Here is a 22,490-nt window from a genome sequence, read left to right as displayed (position 1 = left end):
ACAGCTGGGAGATCAATATACCTGGACAATCCAGTTGAAAAAGAATGGACAGTAGCAGAAATCAGAACTGATTGGTATCCCGTTCGAAGACTCAGCTAAGTAATTGTTTATAATGCAATGTAATAGCTCCTTTTATTAACACAGATATGTAACAGCTTAATAGTATTTTAATTAAAGGATATGACAGTTTGTAAGGTTCCACCTAGTCTAAAAGGAAACTTCCATGACGTTCACATCAGAGTCAGAATATATTTTCATTTTAAGTTACTCTCGCAAAGCATAAGAATCAATTAAAAATATAGAAGTTTACCTTGTTTGATTATAGTGATAGGGACCAACTTCTTATTATCACGCAGTGTAAGCTGAAGAGGGAGGGGGAGGAAAAAAAAAAAAAGCCTTGGGATAACTGCCATCATAGTAATTGAACTTTCTTAGTAACAAAAACAGAGGGCTCTAATCCAATACCGCGCCTATCCCAAGTTAGCACTGGGTATGGCTCTGGCCCTAGTCACTGAAGGTTACGGTATTGCTTCAGCTCCCATGGGCTAGTATAGTAATATTGCATTTTGATCTCCTTTTTTCAGCTTGAGATGTTTTGCTTCATAAAACCACAGTATTTGACAGTTTAGGAATCCTCAGTCCTCTCTCTTGAGCACTCTCTGGGGAGTAGTCCAGAAAGCTAAGAAAAGCTGAAATTTAACTATAAGAAAACATCTGAAACATATGCAATTACAAATTTGGTCACAGGATATAATTATGTTCTCAGGAATAGTATATTAAGAACTCAAGCTATTCCAGAACCAGGTGTACATTTGTAAACTATCAGCACTCTTGGATGCATAGTCTGCTAACTATAGATTAACTCAGAGTAATTTTATTTGGTGAAATTTTTTCCAAAGTATAATTGGCCAGCCACCCATGTTCTTCTCATAATTTTATGCTGAATACTTGGACTTCTCTGCTGTTCACCTGTCTTTGACCTAGATTACTTTTTGCCTAAGTGTGAATCTTTCCAGCATTTTGATACCATGAAAATAAGGAACACATGAATGGACCCCACATCTATCAAAAGGAAGAAAACAACTGAACCCAAAGATCATAAATCAGAATTCACTACCACACATGGGTACTAGGAAGAACTTCTGAAAGCTTAATAATATACTCAGGTGATGAGAGGAAGAAGACTGTAATGCTAGCAACATAAAAATGCTGCACACCTTAAAAGTGGGGGGTTTTCAGTTGTATCTGAGTTACAAGAAAGAAAATAACTCAGATAATTACCTGTCTGTGTTAAATGTATACTGCTAATGTCAGAATCAGTTAACGTTCATTTTGCATTTTATGACAACTGGTCTACTTCATGTGAAAGAACACTTGCATGAAAATCTACCATTTGATGACAAAGATTTGATTATTTAACTAATGATAACTATTTTTGCTCTATTCTAAATATTAAAAAAAGCTTTAAAAGCAATGGTTGGGTACACATCAAACACATACCAAGGTCTAAGAAGCTGGAAGAATGTAAATCTCAACAAGATGGCCCTTTCCTCAGGCAAGTGGATGGAGGCTACTTATTCTATGAAAGCCGTTACTTTCTGCTACCAAATAAAGATTTTTGCTTTGACATGAACAACGTTTGGAATAAAGTGGAAGTTTCAAACCATTGTCATTAATGAAGAATACAAAATAACCTTCCTTGTTTTATTGCTTACTATTTTTTCTTCATTATTAACAAGTTTACCTTTTTCTTTTGCCTTCTAATGAAAAAATTGAGTTGCAGATGATCAGCTTTTGAAGTAACCCTGCTACTCATGTGACTAACAAGTGGGATGAAATGCATTTACCAGAAGGTGGTACTCATTTTATTGTATTTCTCATCAGGAGCCCTGCAAACAAACAAACAGCTCTCAAGTTGTAGTGAGCACTCATGTAACTCCAGTGTGGAACTTCTAATAATAATTACTATCAGTCCTTTTACTAGTAAAAGGTCTTTATACTGACAAAAGCATTCCTTCGCTGTTGAATAATAATGGATGACTGTAATGACAGCAATATGAAAATGCTAAGTACATTAAAATACGTTCAAAATTTAGTTCTCACTCAAGAACAAATCACTGACATGAAATCCGTGTTCCACAGCTGCTATAATTAATTACACTGCTCACCTGCACAAATCTGCAAGTGCTGCACTTGAAATCTACCACCGTGTTGTCAGTCCTCTCTTTCTTAGTCTCCAAAAAGTGCCCACTTTAGATATATCTATGTTTAGTAAAATTTACTACCTGGACAAACTATTTCAGAAACATCAACATATCATCTGTAGGAACGGCACTATTAACTATATTTTCCAGACAGAAAATATAAAGCATATAGGTATTAGGAACACCAGTTATTAAAATAACTGTGGCATCTGCATGAATGCAGGAAGATGACAAATAAGGTAGTTCTTAATTTCAGAGAAAAAATAGAGATGTAAGTTAGAAGTCAGGCATTTTAACTTCTGACCATATACCTATGCTATATTGCATAAATGACTGCAGTTCTCAGACTGTCAAATAGCATATAGCAACATTACTTTAAGAGACACTTGTTCTTTCTGCCTCTCTATATTCCAACACTCCAAAAGGCAAAAATAGCTGGCATACATGTAAGACTCTTCAAGAAAACATTACAGTCAATCTGGATTGGTTAAGTTGTGGAAGAGCAGGCATGTTTTCTTCCAGAGTTTAACAAATGACAGAATCTAAGAGTCTTGCTTTTTAAATCATACAATCCTAGAATATCATGTGGGAAGGGGCCTCAAGGATCATCTGGTCCAACCTTTCTTGGCAGAAGCACGGTCCAGACAAGACAGCCCAGCACCCTGTCCAGCCAAATCTTAAAAGTGTCCAATGTTGGGGAACCCACCAGTTCCCTGCAGAGCTTATTCCAATGGCTGATTGTTCTCATTGTGAAAAATTTTCATCTTGTGTCTAATCAGAATCTCCCCAGGAGTAATTTGTATCTATTACCTCTCAACTTTTCTATGTGACTCCTTGTAAAACGGGAGTCTCCACCTTCTTTGTAGCCACCCAAAATTAAGGAGGACCCCACTTTTCAGACTGACATTATGAAATTACAGGAACCTAATCAGACAGAAGAGGAAACAACTTTCTACTGCATCATCTCCGCCCTACCATCACCCATTGTTTATGAAGGGAAAAAGAACAACCATTCCTAGAGCCCTCTTTTTCTTCCCCTCTCTCATTAGTTGTAGCTCACACAGCCCCAGAAGCTTAGTCAAACTTAAAAGAAGAACCCGCCAAAAGAAACACAAGCTGATATGTGACCATTGTTGAAAGGGCAGAATGACTAGATGGATTGGTAATGTTGCTTTAATAAACAGCCTTTAAAAATGTCTCCTCACAGAGAAGAGTTAGAACCATGCTGATATGAGCCAGTTGTGTCTTTGGAGCAAAATAAGGCACAAACAATGCTTGGCCTAAATAACACTCATTCTGGCTTTGCACTGATGATGCGATTGCACCACTGAAACACACCTCACCTAATACTGTGGAAACTGAAGTAATAATGTAAGTTTAAGAGCTGGCCACTATCTGCTTCCCAGACTTAGTTTTATGGCTTTTTGCACCGCTAAAGTGAGAATGATAAGAGAATTTTTAGAATAATCTACGGAATGTTTTTATGATATTTCTGTGGAGGGTGATAAAGCAACACTGTTCTGGAGCTGAGCCCTGTGAAGACTAAAAAGACTAGATGTTGGCTCCGGTCCTCCTTTCAAGTTTAAGCTGTGCAAATATTTGGAAAACTGTTTTAGCTCACTTTCTCAGGACTTCTCTTGCATAAATAGAATCCCTATTTCCACAGAAGCGGCATAACAGAGTCAGGGTCCTGGAACACAGGGTTTGCTGAGAGGAATAAAGGAAGTCAGCTTGTGCTCCAGATGCCAGAATGAATCTCCTGGTCTTTGGCTGTCACATGCAACTTTAAATATGCTCATGGGACCAATGGGAAGAACAGTGAAGTTGTCAACAACATAATGAGATGAGTACCTTCCTGAGTATCTAATCAACTGTCTTCATATCACTCACAGATAAAACAATTTCTCTTGAATGTGAGACATGACTATGTTTCCAATAACCTAAGCATTCTACTGCACTAACTGTTGTATGTAATGCTATAACTAAAATATTACTGTCCTAAATGAATATCTAACTATTCTTACAAGAAAATGTATGTAATGGACTGTGGTTTGATTCCTGAAGGAATTCCAAGTCTGATAATTACAGACCATTTACAATATAAAGAATGAACAATGAGAAATCACACATGACCATTTCCTACCACAAAAGCACTTGGAAAATCAGAGACAGAAGAGAACTGTGAAGAATGGATTGTTCCCTAATAATAATTATCACTCATGAGTCAACCCCTTAAAATGTCTGAAGTAACAAGGATTTCTACAACTTTTCTTGGGAAGTCTACCTCATGGACAACACCCTAAAATCTAAGCAAAACAAAAAACCCGCAGAAGATTAGCTGCTGAAACTTCCACTTTGATGAAAAATTAAGGAAAGGAAGTATGACAAAACCAATTTAATCTCATAGAAGAGGAGGTAATGCTCAAAAGTTATGAATAAAATATCTGTTTTTCACTGTACTAAAACTAGTCTACTAACAGGTTCAATCTAGAGATCCTTCATTTCTGCTTCAGCTCTTAGAAGCAAAAAGCATTTCTGTATGTGAATCCACAAACACATGAAACCCACCCATGCTTGACTGATAGCTGTTACACAAAACTGTAGATGAGAAAAAAAAGAGGAAATTAATAAATATAGGTATTTATTTATTAAAAAAAAATCTTCAAATGCTTTGATGAAACAGTTGAAACTTCTACCTTGCCACCTGCCAGGATTTAATGAACTGCCTAGCATCTCGACAAGCAAATTAAATTGCCCATTCAAGCTTCCTCTGGCTCTGCAAACACTTGCCTCACATATGAGAACTATCAGTGAATTCAATGGGATGACTAACAATTTTAGAAGACCTGACTATACACAAGATTACTCTATAAAATAAAAGCACTACCTTATCACAAAATGAACTGACCACCACAAATATCACTGGGTAACAAATCTGACTAGTACAAAGGGATAAGCAAATTTTAATGTTTAGAATCCACACATGGAAACCATCAGCTTCATCTTTGTTAAACTAGAATCAGTAGATGTAATAATCTCTAGTTTTTAATCATTTTATAAATCCACACATATAAACCCTTCTCCATACAGTTATCTAGTCTTAAACAGGTTTCTTAATATTGGCAATTTGAGGCCATAATCTCTTTCTCACTTGACTCTACTAGAGAAGCAAAAATTTGACTGTACAAAACACAAATCTGGTAAAAAAAATAAGACTGTTTTGCATACCTGTGTTTGGGCATTAGGTACCAACTTGTACATATTCTGGAGTTGTCCATTTACTTTTTTATCTGATTTGACAGAAAGAGAAATAAATACACAGAATTACTTTTTGCTTTGTCCAGAGCGAAGCAAAACAAGTTTATTTGCCTTTTTCCATAGCTAAGAAAGTTAAGAGACTTAATTACAAGGTATAAAACCACACCACATAACAGTTTTATTTGGTCCTATTTCTCCAGACTAATCAATTAATCTGTAAAGCTGCCCCTTCACATTTTTACAGAGAAGAAGTGAAATGTATTCTTGTTGTTCTACAACAGGGGGTAAGAGAGCTGAAGTGGTCTTTGGGACTTACTAAGGAGAAGTCAGAGGTGCCTAAGAGGATTCTTTAATAAAATTAATATAACTACCACATTAATATGCAAGGAAGAAACTTGAAAGAGGAAATTCTGCACCCCATCTACCAGGCTGGCACTAGGACTGGCTAAAAGCAGCATATTTTAAGGTCTCCAATAGTTAGTCTTGCCTTTAAGTGCACTCTTCTAAAAGAAATACACATATATCTCTGGCACTACAGACCCGGCGTATCGCTTCTTTTGGGGTCTGACATGGTTTCCTTTGCCTCAACATATGAATGAAGCAGCTCATGGATTTAATCGCTAAGATTTTTCTCTTAGGCTTTTTCTCTTAGCTTCTTCCTGCTATTAGAAGCTTCCTGCAGTGCAGCTGTTGCATATAGAGGAGAAACAGTCCCTCCCAGCACCTCTTTGATTCCAGTCTGAGGCTTCAAATCTTGTCTACATCTTCCACCTTCATACTTCTCTGCTCCCATTCTGTCATCAGGCATGTAAACAAGAATCCAGCTAAATGTTATCGTATTTCTTCACAATTCCATCCAAAACAGATAAGCAATAGAAAGAAAATCAACTATAAAGAACTATCAATTGAGCGACGTTTAAGTTGACACTTTATCCTGAAAAAAATCTTTCAAAGTGCTTGATACTTCTCAGGAACGGGACTTATTATTAGCCTAAAGCCAAGTGAAAACTGACAAAAGTTTCACACTGACTTCATGAGAAAATCATGTTAAGATGGTCAGAAATAATCTACTTTCATCTCTTTTGATAAATTTTGGTTAAATAAATGTTGAACATTTGCCGTGCCTTTTATGTGTTCCTCAAATAATGAATTAAAACCAGATTTTCCTCCCAACATGTTTAGTATATAACAAAAAATTGTCCTAATGATTGAACAAATACAAGAACATGCAACAGGAATTTCAGTTTATAGTCATTTATATATTCTTCAATGAGGAAAGAAAATTTACATTCAGTGAGGTTTGGTTTAGGTTGTCATCTTTCTTAATATATGAAAAGACCTTGAGTTGCTAGAAGACAGTAAGTTAAAACAGAAAAGAAGTGGCCATTTGTGCTGATTGGTAAACTCCTATTCAGACAGATGGTTACAAATTTATAATAAACGTTCACTCTCTGTTTGCTGCCCACAGTTTCTCTCTCTACCTACTACACAATGATAATATGAAAGGTGCTGTCAACTCTTCGATTAGATGATACATTATCAGTAGAGATGAATATAGACATATAGGGTAATAGCAAGCTCCCTGGATTTAGTTGCTGCAGAAGCACCCACAAGTCTACATTCTAGGAAAAAGAAGTCTCATTTAAATAGAATGTGAACTCTTACAAAGAAGTAACTGTCAACCCAACTCAGTATGCCTTCGTAACTTACAAGAATGATTCTTCTGGCCTATTAAAAATGTGTAATGTCTGTAATAAAAAGCATTCAGAAATACATAATATACAAAATGCAAATCTGGTGATGCCAGTGGACATTTCAGTCCGCATTGAACAAAATATTTAACTATAAACACTATGCACTCTTTATTCTGTCCTATTTTAAGTGCTCAAATACACTCCAGCACTCGCTCTACAGATGACTTTTAAACATTCAAAATGCAGGAAAACAGCCATTCAGTAAGCCTTCTTTAGAACTGTGAAGCGGAGTTTCCTTTTGTGAGGCAGGTAAAGGGAGGGAAATCCTACCGCTATTCCCCACTTTAAGCTCATAACAATAGCATTATTCTGGACTGCTAAAATGACTCTACAGGCACCAGGCATGTACTTCAAAGTTATTGCTTTCTAATTTATGATGAAGGCCAGCAAAGTTCTGTATTAGAGAGTATGAAGCTCTTGCAGTATTACAAGCCACTCTACCACTCCCCTCCCTTATCCTCAAGTATAGCAAGCTGTGTAACTCACCTACTACTTGAAACTCAGGTCCAAATAAAATCTCAGCTGGAAATCTCATATAAATACAGCTTTATTACGAGCATTCCCATTCTTCACATTTCCAGTCAAGCTAGAAATACTAACCATAGGATTTTGCAGCATCTTCTGACTAATACCATGCTCAGAAACACCTTTCTATAAATGCTTGAGGAAAGTAAATGAAATTGGCCAATGTTTGTTAAGTCCTATTTTCCTCTGTTTAAAAGGAGGAAGACTGTGCTGCTGCCTATTTCCTCCACTGACAGCTTTGATTCTTTGAGCAGTACATGTTTTTTCAAGGGTTAATTTGCTATCACTTTACCTTCATTGTCTTGGCATTTTGGAGAAAAAGCTTAAAATACAACTGAGAGAACAGCCAGAGACTCCATATGCTGCCTCCAAGAAAAACCCGAACAAAAGCACACATGAGAGTATATGCTTCAAACACAATTTATATAATTTGTTGACTGAAAACTAGCTTCAAATTCAACCTTCCAGCAGAGTCACAAAGGGCCCATTGTGATGCATACTGGATAGGACAGGTCCTGTCTAGCTTTTAACCATCTTGAATGTAAAAGCAGATACAAAAGAGATTAAAACAAGGACAACACTTTCCATCAACTCAAATTAGTAATGATCTGATTATTCAAGGCCCAAGGAAAATTCTTGGAATCCAGTCATATGTATAAACATACGTACTCAACACTTTATATATATCTAATCATTGTTAGAGTTCTACCAAACTGCAGCATATCCTCTATTGTTTGCAATGAGAAGAGAACACCTTTCAGAAGAGTAGGCAGTAGTTTTTCAAACACAAACTATTTCTAGTTTCATCAGTTCCTAAAAGAACTTGTTAGGGGCATAAGGGATAGCATTTAAACAATAAAAACCTGATTAGTAGCTTCAAGTAATAACACGATAAAGGAAAAAAATGCTGTCAAACTGAGTAGCTATTTGATGAATTACTGCCAAATACTTACTAGACAGAACTGTCTTATGACTTACTAGATAGAACTGTCTTATGATTGAAAGTCTTGCTCCAAATACTGTCCTCTAGGTTGTCTTTAACTCCAAATTCATAAAGTGTGTTTGGCTTCAGATTGTCCACCACCGTCTCTGTAACTGGGCAAAGCTGAAAAACCCATTTCTTGTCCTTATCCTTTTCTCTGTAGCGAACTGTATAGAACCTGTTCATCCAAAAAAAAAACAAAATCTTTAAAAGAAACTCATGGCAACCATTTTTGTATTTTCATTAGGAATTACTAAAATGACTTCTACCCATCATTGTTCTTGCTCTTTCTGGCCCCTTATGGTTATCAAGCATCAGCAAAGCCAGCATATCTTCCCTGCAAGTGTAGTGCTAGCCCAGTGACCTCCTAGATACATATATGCTCTCCATCATGCAGATCCTGACATTAGGAGTATTATATAAAGGGCAAGAGTCACATTATTCACAACCAACCATGTGTGCATGGTTCGGACCACAAACTGCAAGCTCATTTTGCAAACTGTTTCTGTGATTCTGACATATGCCAGAACTAGCCAACTGAATCATGAGTCTATTAGTCAGGAAGCCTTGACCGGTTTCTCAAAATCCACTATATCTGTCCAGGGAAAGGTGTTCCCCTCAAAATTAGTCCAAAAGTATTCTCAAGGGAAAACTAGTAATAGCTGACATTTATATGATACTTTCCTCATTTAGTGATCCCATTATGCGTTGCCCACACTTCAGACAAGAAAGCAAACCAAGACATTACTTTCAGCAGTTTAAATCAATAACACGATAAATGCTAAAAGATTATGAAATTAAAAAGTGTTTCTACAGAAATTGCCCAATTCATCAAGCAGCACCACCCTGAAAAAGTATGACTGCAATGCTAAACAGTAAAAAACATACAATGTAAATGGTGAGAGTTACAGCACAAGAACTCCACTGCCTGCAACTCCCTCATTTTCAACATACATACTGTATCACTGCCAGAATGGGGCAGGGGGTTCTGTTTTTGTAAAAACAAATCTCAGAGAGATTTGGCAAATCTGTAATCCAAATATTACCAAAAATTGTTACACATAACTTAAATAAAGCATATGCATTGTCCATATTCATCGTACATTTACATCAGCTGACAAAGGATTAATTCCATACAATTGTATTTTTCCATATTTCAATAAAGCAAATTAAGGCCATAAAAGAAACACAACTCTAAAACCCCAGGTACATGCCCAAGATCATTCAGAAGCAAACAGAAAAAGAAATTTGGGTTGTGAGATTTAATCCAGATTTAACAACCAAAAAAAGTTTTTTAATTAACTGAAAAGGTATCAAGTTGTAAGGTCCAAATTAAAATTACTTAATGGACCAAATATAACACTGTCAATGCATAAAGCTGCTTTTGCCAAAGTAACCGAAGAGTACTTCCAGAGTAGAGTATATGTGAAACATGACTACTGAGTACAGGGAAATTCATTCAGTTGATACCTCATTACTAAAACACAACCTAAGACAAGGTAAGTGCCAATCATGGAAAATATTTTCATACAGAAAGATTCACTTTGTTTGCACATTTTATCTCATAACTGTCAAATTTTCTTTCTTGGCATCAAAAACATAGGTTCTTCTGCTTTAGTTGCTACAATTTAGCTCATTCAGGTATTCTGCCAGGTTGCAAAATTAATATTTAAGTTGGCTCACATAACTCTCTTCATCAGCTGTATTACTTTGTGTTCAAAACAAGCCATAGTCTAACCCAAACTCTGGAAAGGAAAGAAATATGAGAAGTAGTGAATATCCTCTCTCTTCTTATTGATTCCTGGAGTACCAAGTAATAATCTGCATCATTACTTCTGTGGGCTGTGATCTACTCTAATTTCGTATGTCAAGCAATGTAAGATCTAAGCATCAGTTGGACTGACAAAGAATGTTTTTAACAATAAATTACTGGCAACATTAAAATGAGGAAAAATTCTCCTCCTTTATCCTCTTAATCCTTTCATACATAGTCACACAGACATTAACAGACAAGACAAGCTTGAAATCTCTGTCACTCTCTTGCAGTGGACGTAACAGTAATAAACAAATCCATTCTGCAACACAAATGGATCTTGCTGGACCCCACACAGTCTCTTGGTAAGGGATTTAGAATAGGTATATATAGATCTATGATAATGTGAATCGCAAGTAGAAGTAGTCACCTTCTTGCCAGCTTGTCTGAAAGAGGAAATTTCATTTGTTTTCACCTTCATCCTTACCTTTTCCTACCTGTTTTAGTTTAATGGGGTAGAAATAGAGATTATATATGATGGAAAGAAAACAATATACTGATTCATCTCAGTTATTTAACAGTCTAAATGAATAGCTGCATCAGAAATGAGGAGGAAAAAAAAACCCATCAAAAGCTTGTTCATAATGAATAGGCTTTTAAGTGGCTGCTTCCACTTGCTTCTACTGTAGAAAATGTTCTGGTTTTTAAATACTGTCTCCACACCTGCAAATTCCTTCTCCCTAACATGAATTAAAATGCTGAGAACACTTGCATTTCAAAAAAAAAGTCTTTCAATAAAATTCAAGAATATTAAAACATCTGACAAGAATATTTTCATAGTTGTGCCAAACTGTGCCATTAGAAATAGAAACACATAGCATAGAAGAAATGTGCTCTCAACTCCAAGATTTCCAAGCCTGTAAAAACTTCACCAAGGGTGTAATAATTTTAGTGGAAACTTGCCACAATGAGCACTAAAAACACTGACTGCAATGACCGAATTTCCTCAACCATTTCAATAACAAGCAACCCAAATGAAGTTTCATTGAACAATTTGCAAGTCATAATCGTTCGAGTATCAAAAATATCCAAATTGTAAACAACATGCACTTTTGGGGAAATGCAATCATTTGTTTATAGAGTATGAATTCAGAAATGCCAAGTTTTGTCATTAAAGAACAAATTGTTAAATCAGACCAACAAGCTGCCAAAGACAGTGCAATTTCAGTGCCTGCCTGAGAACATTCTACTGATTAAATTTTGCTGTCATTTTAATTTTCCCTTCTTCAAACCTTCCTTTCAGAAAAAAACACAATATCAAACAAACAACATGTGTAATTGAAGACACAAAAAAGCAGTAAGATCCAGTCACCACTCACATATATCAAGCTGTTTGTGGCAATGATATACACACACAAAATTTGTGTGGTTGGCCTTCTATGTGTATCAGAAGCTGCAAAACTGCTTCTCCTGGACTGCAAACATTTAGAGAAACCTGTCCATAGGTTGCCCCCAAAAAATGACAGACGGCAGGTGGAAACAGAGTACAGCCACACTCACACAGAGGAGAAAGGCACACTATGCTGTTTCTCCGATAAAACATTTCCCATTATCTCTGTGAAGAAAGAATACGAAAAACTGATTGCATACTGCAGGCCTCTAATAGCTAATATTAAAGTAATACGCTATTCAAGTGAAGTGTAATTGGAACAGTCCCGGGAATGCTATTCACAGCTGTGAATGCTAGCTTGATGTTTCAGCAAGGAGGTGGCACACCCAGTTACACTGAGTGAGAATTTATTTTAATCTAGATTCTCAGCATGTACAAAGACCTAGCAATATTTAACTGCTTTTAATTTTGACTCTTTATTTGTTTTGGTGGGGGATATGAAAAGGGTACATTTTGTTAGAACAATGTTTATTGAATAGCACTTGTATTTCTATTTACAACAAATACTAATCAAAAGATTTTGGGGTTGACTTCACTTTTACATCTAGCACTCTCTGAAACATTAGAGCTATTTTGTTAAGCGCCATAAAAACTTATCTCTCTCCTCTATAACAGGCAGTGTTTTGCTCATTAGAAGATACCTCTAAGCAAACCACCATGGGGACTGTAGAGAAATTTTACCTCATCCCTTTTTTACTAGACAACTGAAAGGATAGTAACTCCGACAATTTAAACAATTAAAATATATTTAACTCCGACAATTTAAACAATTTAAAATATATTTAATCCTGAAATATATATATTTCAGGATCCTGCGTGGAGGAAGCAGGGCGATAAGCAAGATCAAAACCCTGGACCTCAGGAGGGCTGACTTTGGCCTCTTCAAGGAGCTACTGGGAGGAATCCCGTGGGCCAGGGCTCTCGAAGGCAGGGGGGTCCATGAGTGCTGGTCGCTTTTTAAACAACACTTCTTCCATGCACAGGAGCAATGCATCCCCCTGAGAAAGAAATTTAGCAAAGGAGGAAGGAGACCTGCATGGTTAAACAAGGAGCTTCTAGCGGAGATCAGGCAGAAGAGAAAGGTGCATGGCATGTGGAAAGAGGGACAGGCCACTTGGGAAGAGTACAGAAACGTAGTGAGAGCATGCAGGGATGCGACGAGGAAGGCCAAGGCTCACCTGGAATTGAAGCTGGCAAGGGATGTCAAAAACAACAAGAAGGGCTTCTTCAACTACATCAGCAGCAAAAGGAAGGCTAGGGACAACGTGGGGCCGCTGCTGAATGAGGCGGGTGTCCTGGTGACGGAGGATGCGGAGAAGGCAGAGCTAATGAATGCCTTCTTTGCTTCAGTCTTCAGTGCTAAGACTGGCCCTCAGGAATCCCAGGCCCCGGAGGTAAGAGAGGAAGCCTACAGAGAGGACGACTTTCCCTTGGTCGAGGAGGACTGTGTGAGGGATCGCTTAAGCGATCTGGATGTCCACAAATCCATGGGCCCCGATGGAATGCACCCACGAGTGCTGAGGGAGCTGGCGGATGTCATTGCTGAGCCACTCTCCATCATCTTTGAGAGGTCCTGGAAGACAGGAGAGGTGCCCGAGGACTGGAGAAAGGCCAATGTCACTCCAATCTTCAAAAAGGGCAAGAAGGAGGACCCAGGGAACTACAGGCCGGTCAGCCTCACCTCCATCCCGGGAAAGGTGATGGAGCAGCTTATCCTGGAGGCCATCATGAAGCAAGTGGAAGAAAAGAAGGTTATCAGGAGTAGTCAGCATGGATTCACCAAGGGGAACTCATGCCTGACCAATCTGATAGCTTTCTACGATGACATGACTGGCTGGGTAGACGAAGGGAGAGCTGTGGATGTTATCTACCTTGACTTCAGCAAGGCTTTCGACACAGTCTCCCATGATATCCTCCTGGGGAAGCTGAGGAAGTGTGGGCTGGATGAGTGGTCGGTGAAGTGGATTGAGAACTGGCTGAATGGCAGAACTCAGAGGGTTGTCATCAGCGGCGCTGAGTCTAGTTGGAGGCTGGTGACAAGTGGTGTCCCTCAGGGGTCAGTACTGGGCCCAGTCTTGTTTATCTTCTTCATCAACGACCTGGATGAAGAGTTAGAATGTACCCTCAGCAAGTTTGCTGACGACACCAAACTGGGAGGTGTGGTAGATACACCAGAAGGCTGTGCTGCCATTCAGCGTGACCTGGATAGGCTGGAGAGCTGGGCAGAGAGGAACCTGATGAGGTTCAACAAGGGCAAATGCAGGGTCCTGCACCTGGGGAGGAACAACCTCATGCACCAGTACAGGCTTGCGGTGGACCTGCTGGAGAGCAGCTCTGTGGAGAGGGACCTGGGTGTCCTGGTGGACGACAGGTTAACTATGAGCCAGCAGTGTGCCCTGGCTGCCAAGAAGGCCAATGGGATCCTGGGGTGCATCAAGAAGAGTGTGGCCAGCAGGACAAGGGAGGTTCTCCTTCCCCTCTACACTGCCCTGGTGAGGCCTCATCTGGAGTACTGTGTCCAGTTCTGGGCTCCCCAGTTCAGGAAGGATGAAGAGCTACTGGAGAGAGTCCAGCGGAGGGCTACAAGGATGGTGAGGGGACTGGAGCATCTCCACTACGAGGAGAGGTTGAGGGAACTGGGCTTGTTCAGCCTGAAGAAGAGAAGGCTGCGAGGGGACCTTATAAATGCCTACAAATATCTGAAGGGTGGGTGTCAGGAGGATGGGGCCAAGTTCTTTTCAGTGGTGCCCAGTGACAGGACAAGGGGTAATGGGCACAAACTGAGGCACAGGAAGTTCCGTCTGAACATGAGGAGGAACTTCTTCTCTCTGAGGGTGACGGAGCACTGGAACAGGCTGCCCAGGGAGGTTGTGGAGTCTCCTTCTCTGGAGATATTCAAGACCCGCCTGGACAAGGTCCTGTGCAGCCTGCTGTAGGTGACCCTGCTTCGGCAGGGGGGTTGGACTAGATGACCCACAGAGGTCCCTTCCAACCCCTACTATTCTGTGATTCTGTGATTCTGTGATTCTGTGAAACAGAAGGTGTCATGCACACGTGAGGGATATTGTTTGACTCGGAGTTAACTGCTGTCATAAAGCCAACAACAACAACAAAAAACTAACCACAGTAAAGAAATAAAGAGCCTACATTTGCCAAGACAGCCTCTCTCCATATGCATTTGTGCAACACCATGATATGTTTAATGTTTGCATTCTTGAAACTCTTTCTATATTATTGAGTTTTAAGTATTCTTTTACAATATTCTGACTTCACTTGTCTCCACCTATGATGTTCACAAAATATGAAACAACAGCATAAATAAAAGAAGCAAAATCAGTCTCATGATTTAAAGGAAGCCACAAGGGTTACTCCATAGGCCAGCCACTGTAGTGATTCTACAAAGTCTACGTAAAAGACTACCAGCCCTAAACAAAAGCACGTTTCTATCCTTTCTATGATCAGTTTAAACAGATGGTCTTCTTTAAACTCAGTGGAACCTTTTCTTTCTCAGCTTAGAGCTAGACTTTTTAGTACACAAGAAATCAAAATATGATTACCATTTTAAAGAAGCAGCCCACAGAGTTTTTGCTTTTGAAATTACGGAAATCTCACTCATTGCTAAGAGAAGCAACATTCTAGCATGAATAGACAAAACATTGTTTTCATATATCAGTATGAATGACACTGTCTTGCCAAGACTTCCAGTGCTATTTTTCCAATTGTTAACCAAATCTCTTTTCAGCCAGATTCCCAGAAAATGCTTGCACAGTCAAATATTTGGGCACAAACAAATAGATACTGGAAATCTTATAAGCAGATGGTTTTATGAGATTTCCAGACTAGGTCAGTTTGCACAAATATCATGGATCTTTTTGGAACCAGATCCAAACCAAAACTCCACACAATTAATCATTACTATTTTAGTCACACATAACACTAAACAAACAATTAAGCCTTGGAGATATAAGAACATTCCTGTTCTGTGATTTCGTGTTGCCATAGATAAAAGACTATAAAACTTCTTGCATTTTTGTGCGCACAAATGTATTCAGACTTTTAAAAAAAGGACTATTAACACACATATATTTATTTATTTGTTTATAGCTAGACTTCACTAGAAGCGTAACATCCATTTAGTGTTCAAAAGTAATAAAAGAAACTGTTTGAATTACAATTTTTCAGACAGTGTTTCACAAATTGGCACATAAAGTTAATAACATTGTTTCTTTTTTATTGCCTTATTATTTATTTATTATTGGCTTATTTATATTTATTTACGCCTCTTTTTATTACCTTAAAGTAACAGACACTGATACATATAATAAGATCGAAAGAATTACTTTGCTGATGGTTTGCAGTTCAGTTTCTAATTTAGTTTTCACTTTTACATGATCACTAACATTCACTTTTTTCACTTAATTTTTTTTAGTAGAACAACTGAAATGAATTGAAGCGTTAAGACATTATGAGGAATGAGAGGCTGACAACCAAAAAGCTTTCCGTGTTTAAACAAGCTCTCAGCATATACTTCTACAGCACTAACTCAAAAGCATCTGAAACTGAAAAAGTTTATTTGCTGCAGTATATTTTGCTTAAGGAATTCTGCTGAGTTTAAAAGACTTTTTCTATTACATTTGCAATAGAGAGAGGAGACACATGCACATATCTTTCTGAATCTAGGGTTTCAAAAACCCTACTTCTATGGGCTGTGCAACACACAGAGTAAGTATGGGTTCTTCTCTGATTTTCTCTCCATTTTTCTTACTTATTGGTTAAAGCATCAGATAAAAATTAAGCAAAACACAAAACCTGTACTAGCAAATATGACATTAGGACACTTAAATCACAGGAAAACCAAATTAAACAATATAAATGTGAATTTGTCAAAGTTCTTAACTTAGATATATTTCATGAAAAAACCCATACATTTTAAATTTCTATTTCAGATGTATCTGAAAGCATGCTTGTTTTTCTATATGATCCACTCAATACAGTAAAACACAGTATTCTATCTACAAACCCTGTTTTTGTCTTGCATGGAAAAAACATTTTCTGTTCCTGCCCCCAACCCTCACTCCTAAAGAACTGAAGGTCAAACTCCACCTTCTTCACCCCCCTGCTCTGTTTTGGGATCTGTAGAGTTGTTCTAACCAAAGGAAAGGCAAAAAAAGTCTATACAATAGTCTATAATCTCTTTTTCAGACCTAAATGGACAATAAACATTGCCCCAGTATGTCTGTTACAACAGCTCTGTCCACTAAAAGTTGTTTGAACATCAAAAGGCAGAGAGGAAATAAGTCTTTCTGCTCTCCTGAAAATAAAAAAAGGGGAATTGAATGTGACTGTGGAGCAGGTGATCACTACTTTGCCATCCTCCCTCATCAATTACCTCATACTGGTGTCAGAAAAGAGAAGATGCTGAGAAAGCTAACACCAGTTTGGTGGAACCTTTCTGGTGTTACGTAGTTTTCATCAGTTACATAAAACTAATCACTTGAGTGTTTAGGTTTCAGTCTTTTTTTTTTGCTTCGTTTTGCATTCTAGTGCTAGGGCTCTGACTAGAGATGATAGCCACTTCCAGCAGGCTTTAAAATTTGACCTTGCAAAGAACTTTGATCCACACAATTGCCAGTGGCTATCTTTGCTTCCACAAGGAATTAGGGTTTGGGGTTATCTAGCAGGAAATATGTATCAATCCATTGGCTCATGCCCTTAGTCTCTGGAACGTTAAGCAGCCAAAGAATGGTTTGTCAAAAAAATCGCACCGGAACTTTTTCTTTATTGGAATTTCTTAAAAAGCACTTCATAAGTACAGAAGAACACTATGTGCAGTCAATAAGCAAGCAATAATTTAATTTGAAGCAATAAAAGATACCAATGCTCTTTGAGAACATGGCACCTCTTATTCAAAACTCATTTGCTCACAAAACAGGATCTATGGAGTATCTCACTGGGTCAGACTCGCACTAGAGAAAATCTTGGCCAACAGATCCATGCTGTTCCATATGGTTTTCATCTGCTGAGTCAGTAACATGTTCAACTGACTTTTATTATGCAACATTTGTACAAAAGCCTAAGGTCCATCCGGAAATGGTAAAATCTAATGCTGAGAACAGTGACTCCATTTCAGGTCATATACAATTACAACTCTAAAACTTGGTGGGCTATTAACTGACAGAACTGAGTTAAGAGGTAATTGCCACATACTGCCAATGTCAAAGATTAGAGGTTAGTCACTATACAACAATCTTGAGGATGATTAACAGTACAGTTCAACATGTCACAGTAAGGAGAACATGCCAAATGAAAACGGATCGAGTGAAGTAGACTGCCCCTGCAATAGACACAAATGCTGATGAATCTGTTATTTGATTTTAAGTCTTGTACTTTTAACATGATGCTAACTTGCTAAGGATGGGCCACTTTTTTAATCATAAATTATCAATTATCATTCAGATTATTATCAGAAACGAGTAATTTTTCTTCTGTTCGCTGACTAGAAATATATTTGAATCCAGTCTCTGCTTGGAATTCTAGAATACACACCGTGGTCATATGGAAAACTGTTCTCATCATTTATACAAATCACAAGAATTTTGGTCCAGTAACAGTAAACAAAATAAGAGCACCACTTAAGTGATTCCTTTTTTTTCTGCAGTAACTTTATTGCTATGCTTAACTGCAAAATAGAAATACGCTTATGAGTATATACACTTACTCTGATATGAACATTTGTAATTTGACTGAAGTGTTTTTAAACAAGCTACTCATGAGTGTCAGTGTATCTTTAGAGTTCAAGTACAGGCAGATATTCAAACAAAATGAACAATAAAACTCTCATCAGCAAGTCCTCTTACAGGACCAGAAGGGAAATACATACGTGGTACTTTAGTACAGCCTGACAACATCTAACTAAAATGGAGTGCACATTAAAAGTAAACACCTGAGAGGAATCAGCTGACTGGACTAAAAAAAAACAACTAAAGGCCCAGAATTTTGGGAGATGCATACTATTACTTGACACAAACACATGGTAAAAGCAAGTCTCTCGCACTACAGTAGTAAATATACAGAATATGTTCTAAACATAGCAAGACACCAATAGCACTGCACTAAGTGGAAAACAACACACACTATGTTAAAGGGTTTGCTGAAACTTTGAGTGCAATGTCCAACAAGAATATTCAGTTACTTAGGAGAAAAACCCAAAGCTGATGAAAGTGTTGGGATGGGTACCATATGCCTTGAATGTCCAGGTGGATTCATACAGGATAGAGGCTTCTTCTAAAATGTTCTTTATTCCCACTGCACAATGGGTGCTGTAACTTTGGTGCTCACACAGTACAGAGAGAAGATAAGTTCCATGGTAAATATGGTGCTAAAATCATTATGTGGGCAGAACACTTTACAGGCTCCTCCACATTCAGCTCGTTTCTCCATTTTCTAACTGCAGGAAATTATTTGCTTCTTTCTTGACTGAGAGAGCAAAATTTAAGCCTAAATCAACTTTTATTTCTACTGAAAAAAACCCAATTAAATCACATTCTTGGACATTTCCTAATATCCCATAACAATTTCCTCATGGAATCATAGAATAGTAAGGGTTGGAAGGGACCTTAAAGGTCATCTGGTTCTAAATCCCCTGCCATAAGCAGGGACATCTTCCACTAGACCAGGTTGCTCCATCCTGGCCTTGAACACCTCCAGGGAGGGGTCAGCCCCAGCTTCTCTGGGCAACCTGCTCCAGTGCCTCACCATCCTCATGGTGAAGAATTTCTTCCTAATATCTAATCTAAATCTGCCCTTTTTTAGTTTACAGCCATTCCCCCTTGTCCTGTCACTACACACCCTTGTGAAAAGTCCCTCGCAATCCTTCCTGTAGCCCCCCTTCAGGTACTGGAAGGCTGCTATAAGGTCACCCCGGAGCCTTCTCTTCTCCAGGCTGAAAAGCCCCAACTCCCTCAGCCTGTCCTCATAGGAGAGGCACTCCAGCCCTCTGATCATCTTCGTGGCCCTCCTCTGGACCCACTCCAACACATCTATGTCCTTCTTCTGTTGGGGGCTCCAGAGCTGGACACAGTACTCCAGGTGGGGTCTCACAAGAGCAGAGTAAAGGGGCAGAATCACCTCCCTCGACCTGCTGGTCACGCTTCTCTTGATGCAGCCGAGGATATGGTTGGCCTTCTGGGCTGCAAGCGCACATTGCCAGCTCATGTTGAGCTTCTTGTCCACCAGCATCCCCAAGTCCTTCTCCTCAGGGCTGCTCTCAATCCATTCTCTGCCCAGCCTGTACTTGTGTTTGTGATTTCCCCGACCCATGTGCAGGGCCTTGCACTTGGCCTTGCTGAACCTCATGCGGTTCATGCAGGCCCACCTCTCCAGACTGTCAAGGTCCCTCTGGATGGCATCCCTTCCCTCCAGCATGTCAACCACACCACACAGCTTGGTGTCGTCGGCAAACCTGCTGAGGGTGCACTCAGTCCCACTGTCCATATCACCGACAAAGATATTAAACAGCACTGGCCCCAGTACCGACCCCCTGAGGTACACCGCTTGTCACTGGTCTCCACCTGGACATCGAGCCATTGACTGTAACTCTTTGTGTGCGTCCATCGAGCCAGTTCCTTATCCAACAAGTGGTCCATCTGTCAAATCCATGTCCTTCCAATTTAGAGACAAAGACATTATGTGGGACAGTGTTGAATGCCTTGCACAAGTCCATGCAGACAATGTCAGTTGCCCGTCCTTTGTCCACCAACGCTGTAACACCATCATAGAAGGCTACCAAGCTGGTCAGGCACAATTTGCCCTTGGTGAAGCCATGCTGGCTGTCTCCAGACACCTCCTTGTTATCCATGTGCCTTAGCATAGTTTTGAGGAGGATCTGCTCCATCATCTTGCCAGGCACAGAGGTGAGACTGACTGGCCTGTAGTTCCCCAGGTCTTCCTTTTTTCCCTTTTTAAAAATGGGGGTGATGTTGCCCCCTCTCCAGTCGGTGGGAACCTCCCCAGACTGCCATGACCTCTCAAATATGATGGAGAGTGGTTTGGTAACTTTGTCCGCCAGTTCCCTCAGGACCCGCAGATGCATCTCATCAGGCCCCATGGACTTATGCACGTTCAGGTTCCTTAGGCAGTTTCAAACCTGGTCTTCTCCTACAGAGGATGGATCTTCATTCTCCCAGTCTCTGCCTTTGCCTTCTGCAACTTGGGCAGTGTGGCTAGAGCACTTGCTGTTGAAGACTGAGGCAAAAAAGTCATTAAGCACCTCTGCTTTCTCCATATCCCAGGTAACCAGGTCTCCAGCTTCCTTCCGGAGAGTGTCCACATTTTCCCTAGTCTGCCTTCTATCACTGACATACCTATAGAAGGCTTTTCTTGTTCCCTTTGAACATTAATAAACTTGATGTGCTTTTTTCCACAGTTTGAAATTCAGGCTGGTGATGAAGATCCAAATTTGTTCATGAGAAATTTTTGAAGCTTGAAAAGGGTTAGTCCAAAACTTCTCGGAGGTAAGAAGAAGGTCATATTGGCTACATGGGATGGGTTTTTTAATGCAATCTGTGTTTGACATCCAGTTTAATGGTATCAATGGTAGTTTTATTATCAACACCAAAGTAAGCAGATTCAAATCTAACTTAGACAGCTACAAGTTAGACAAAAAATTAGACATATGGGGGAAAAAAAGTATTCTCAATAATGCAAAGAAGCATTAAACAAACAGAAGATGACAGCTGCAAACCAGATGTACATTCATCCCAAACATGGGTGCAGAAAGTTTCTTCTTGGTTTTATAAAATGCTGCTGAGTTGAATGGAGCTTCACAGGACATAAATGAAGACAAAAAAATTCTTCTGGTATAAAAGGGAGAATATAAAGAGAACATCGAAACGACAGAGCAGGGAAGACATCTTAATTAACAATTTCAATAAATGCAGCAGATGAATTTTACTCATATGCCAAGAGTTGCCTAAAATGTAAGGGTGCACTTCACTGGGAAGCTACCCAACACTATGACTTCTCTTGAAACTGTTACTTGGGGAGTTTCGCTGTGCTCCTCAGCTACTCTATTGCTCATTAAATAATTACAGCAAACCAAAAATATTCTAGTAGAAGAGATCTTTTACTTACAACAGAAAACTAATGAAAGCTGTACTGCATCAGTATCAGGAAAGCAGTGTAGTGGTAAAACCAAATACAGGAAATGAAAATCAAATAGCATTAAAACAAGGCATCATTTCCCTACCGCTGCACAGCAAAAGACTTATTTTACTTCTCTTTGGCCAACTTCAATACATTTCCTACGATTTAACAAAGTTTTTTTCAATCCATTCAGATGCAAATGAAGGTAGAGCCAAGGCCATTGGTTTAAGAAGAACAAAGGATCTAGTCTGAAATAGCAAGATTTGTACTTCAGCATGTAGATGTCTGACTACATTTGCAAAGACTTGCAAAGTACTAATTTAAGTAAATGAGAGAACTTGCTTCACATTCAGAACTATTGCTTCCAACTTTTTCTTTTCCACTGTCAAACTTATTTCAGCCATGCCAGATAACTACACTG

The 22,490-nt window shown here is 39.0% G+C and overlaps 1 protein-coding gene across 7 annotated transcripts in view; it reads right to left on the bottom strand.

Moving 5' to 3' along the window:
- ABI3BP (ABI family member 3 binding protein) overlaps window positions 1–22,490 on the bottom strand; it is a 167,668-nt gene that overhangs the window by 106,608 nt on the left and 38,570 nt on the right. For all 7 annotated transcript variants that reach the window (XM_075435991.1, XM_075435929.1, XM_075435949.1 and 4 more), the window contains exons 5-7: window positions 8,720–8,901; window positions 5,433–5,494; window positions 311–362 (exon numbers count right to left, since the gene is read on the bottom strand). In XM_075435991.1, coding sequence (XP_075292106.1) covers window positions 311–362; window positions 5,433–5,494; window positions 8,720–8,901 — 296 coding nt within the window. The remainder of the gene's footprint in view (window positions 1–310; window positions 363–5,432; window positions 5,495–8,719; window positions 8,902–22,490) is intronic.

Source organism: Opisthocomus hoazin, chromosome 1 (genome assembly GCF_030867145.1).
Source record: "Opisthocomus hoazin isolate bOpiHoa1 chromosome 1, bOpiHoa1.hap1, whole genome shotgun sequence".
Lineage (NCBI taxonomy): Eukaryota > Metazoa > Chordata > Aves > Opisthocomiformes > Opisthocomidae > Opisthocomus > Opisthocomus hoazin.
Note: the sequence above shows the minus strand (reverse complement) of the source record. Positions and strands in the feature narration are given on the sequence as shown.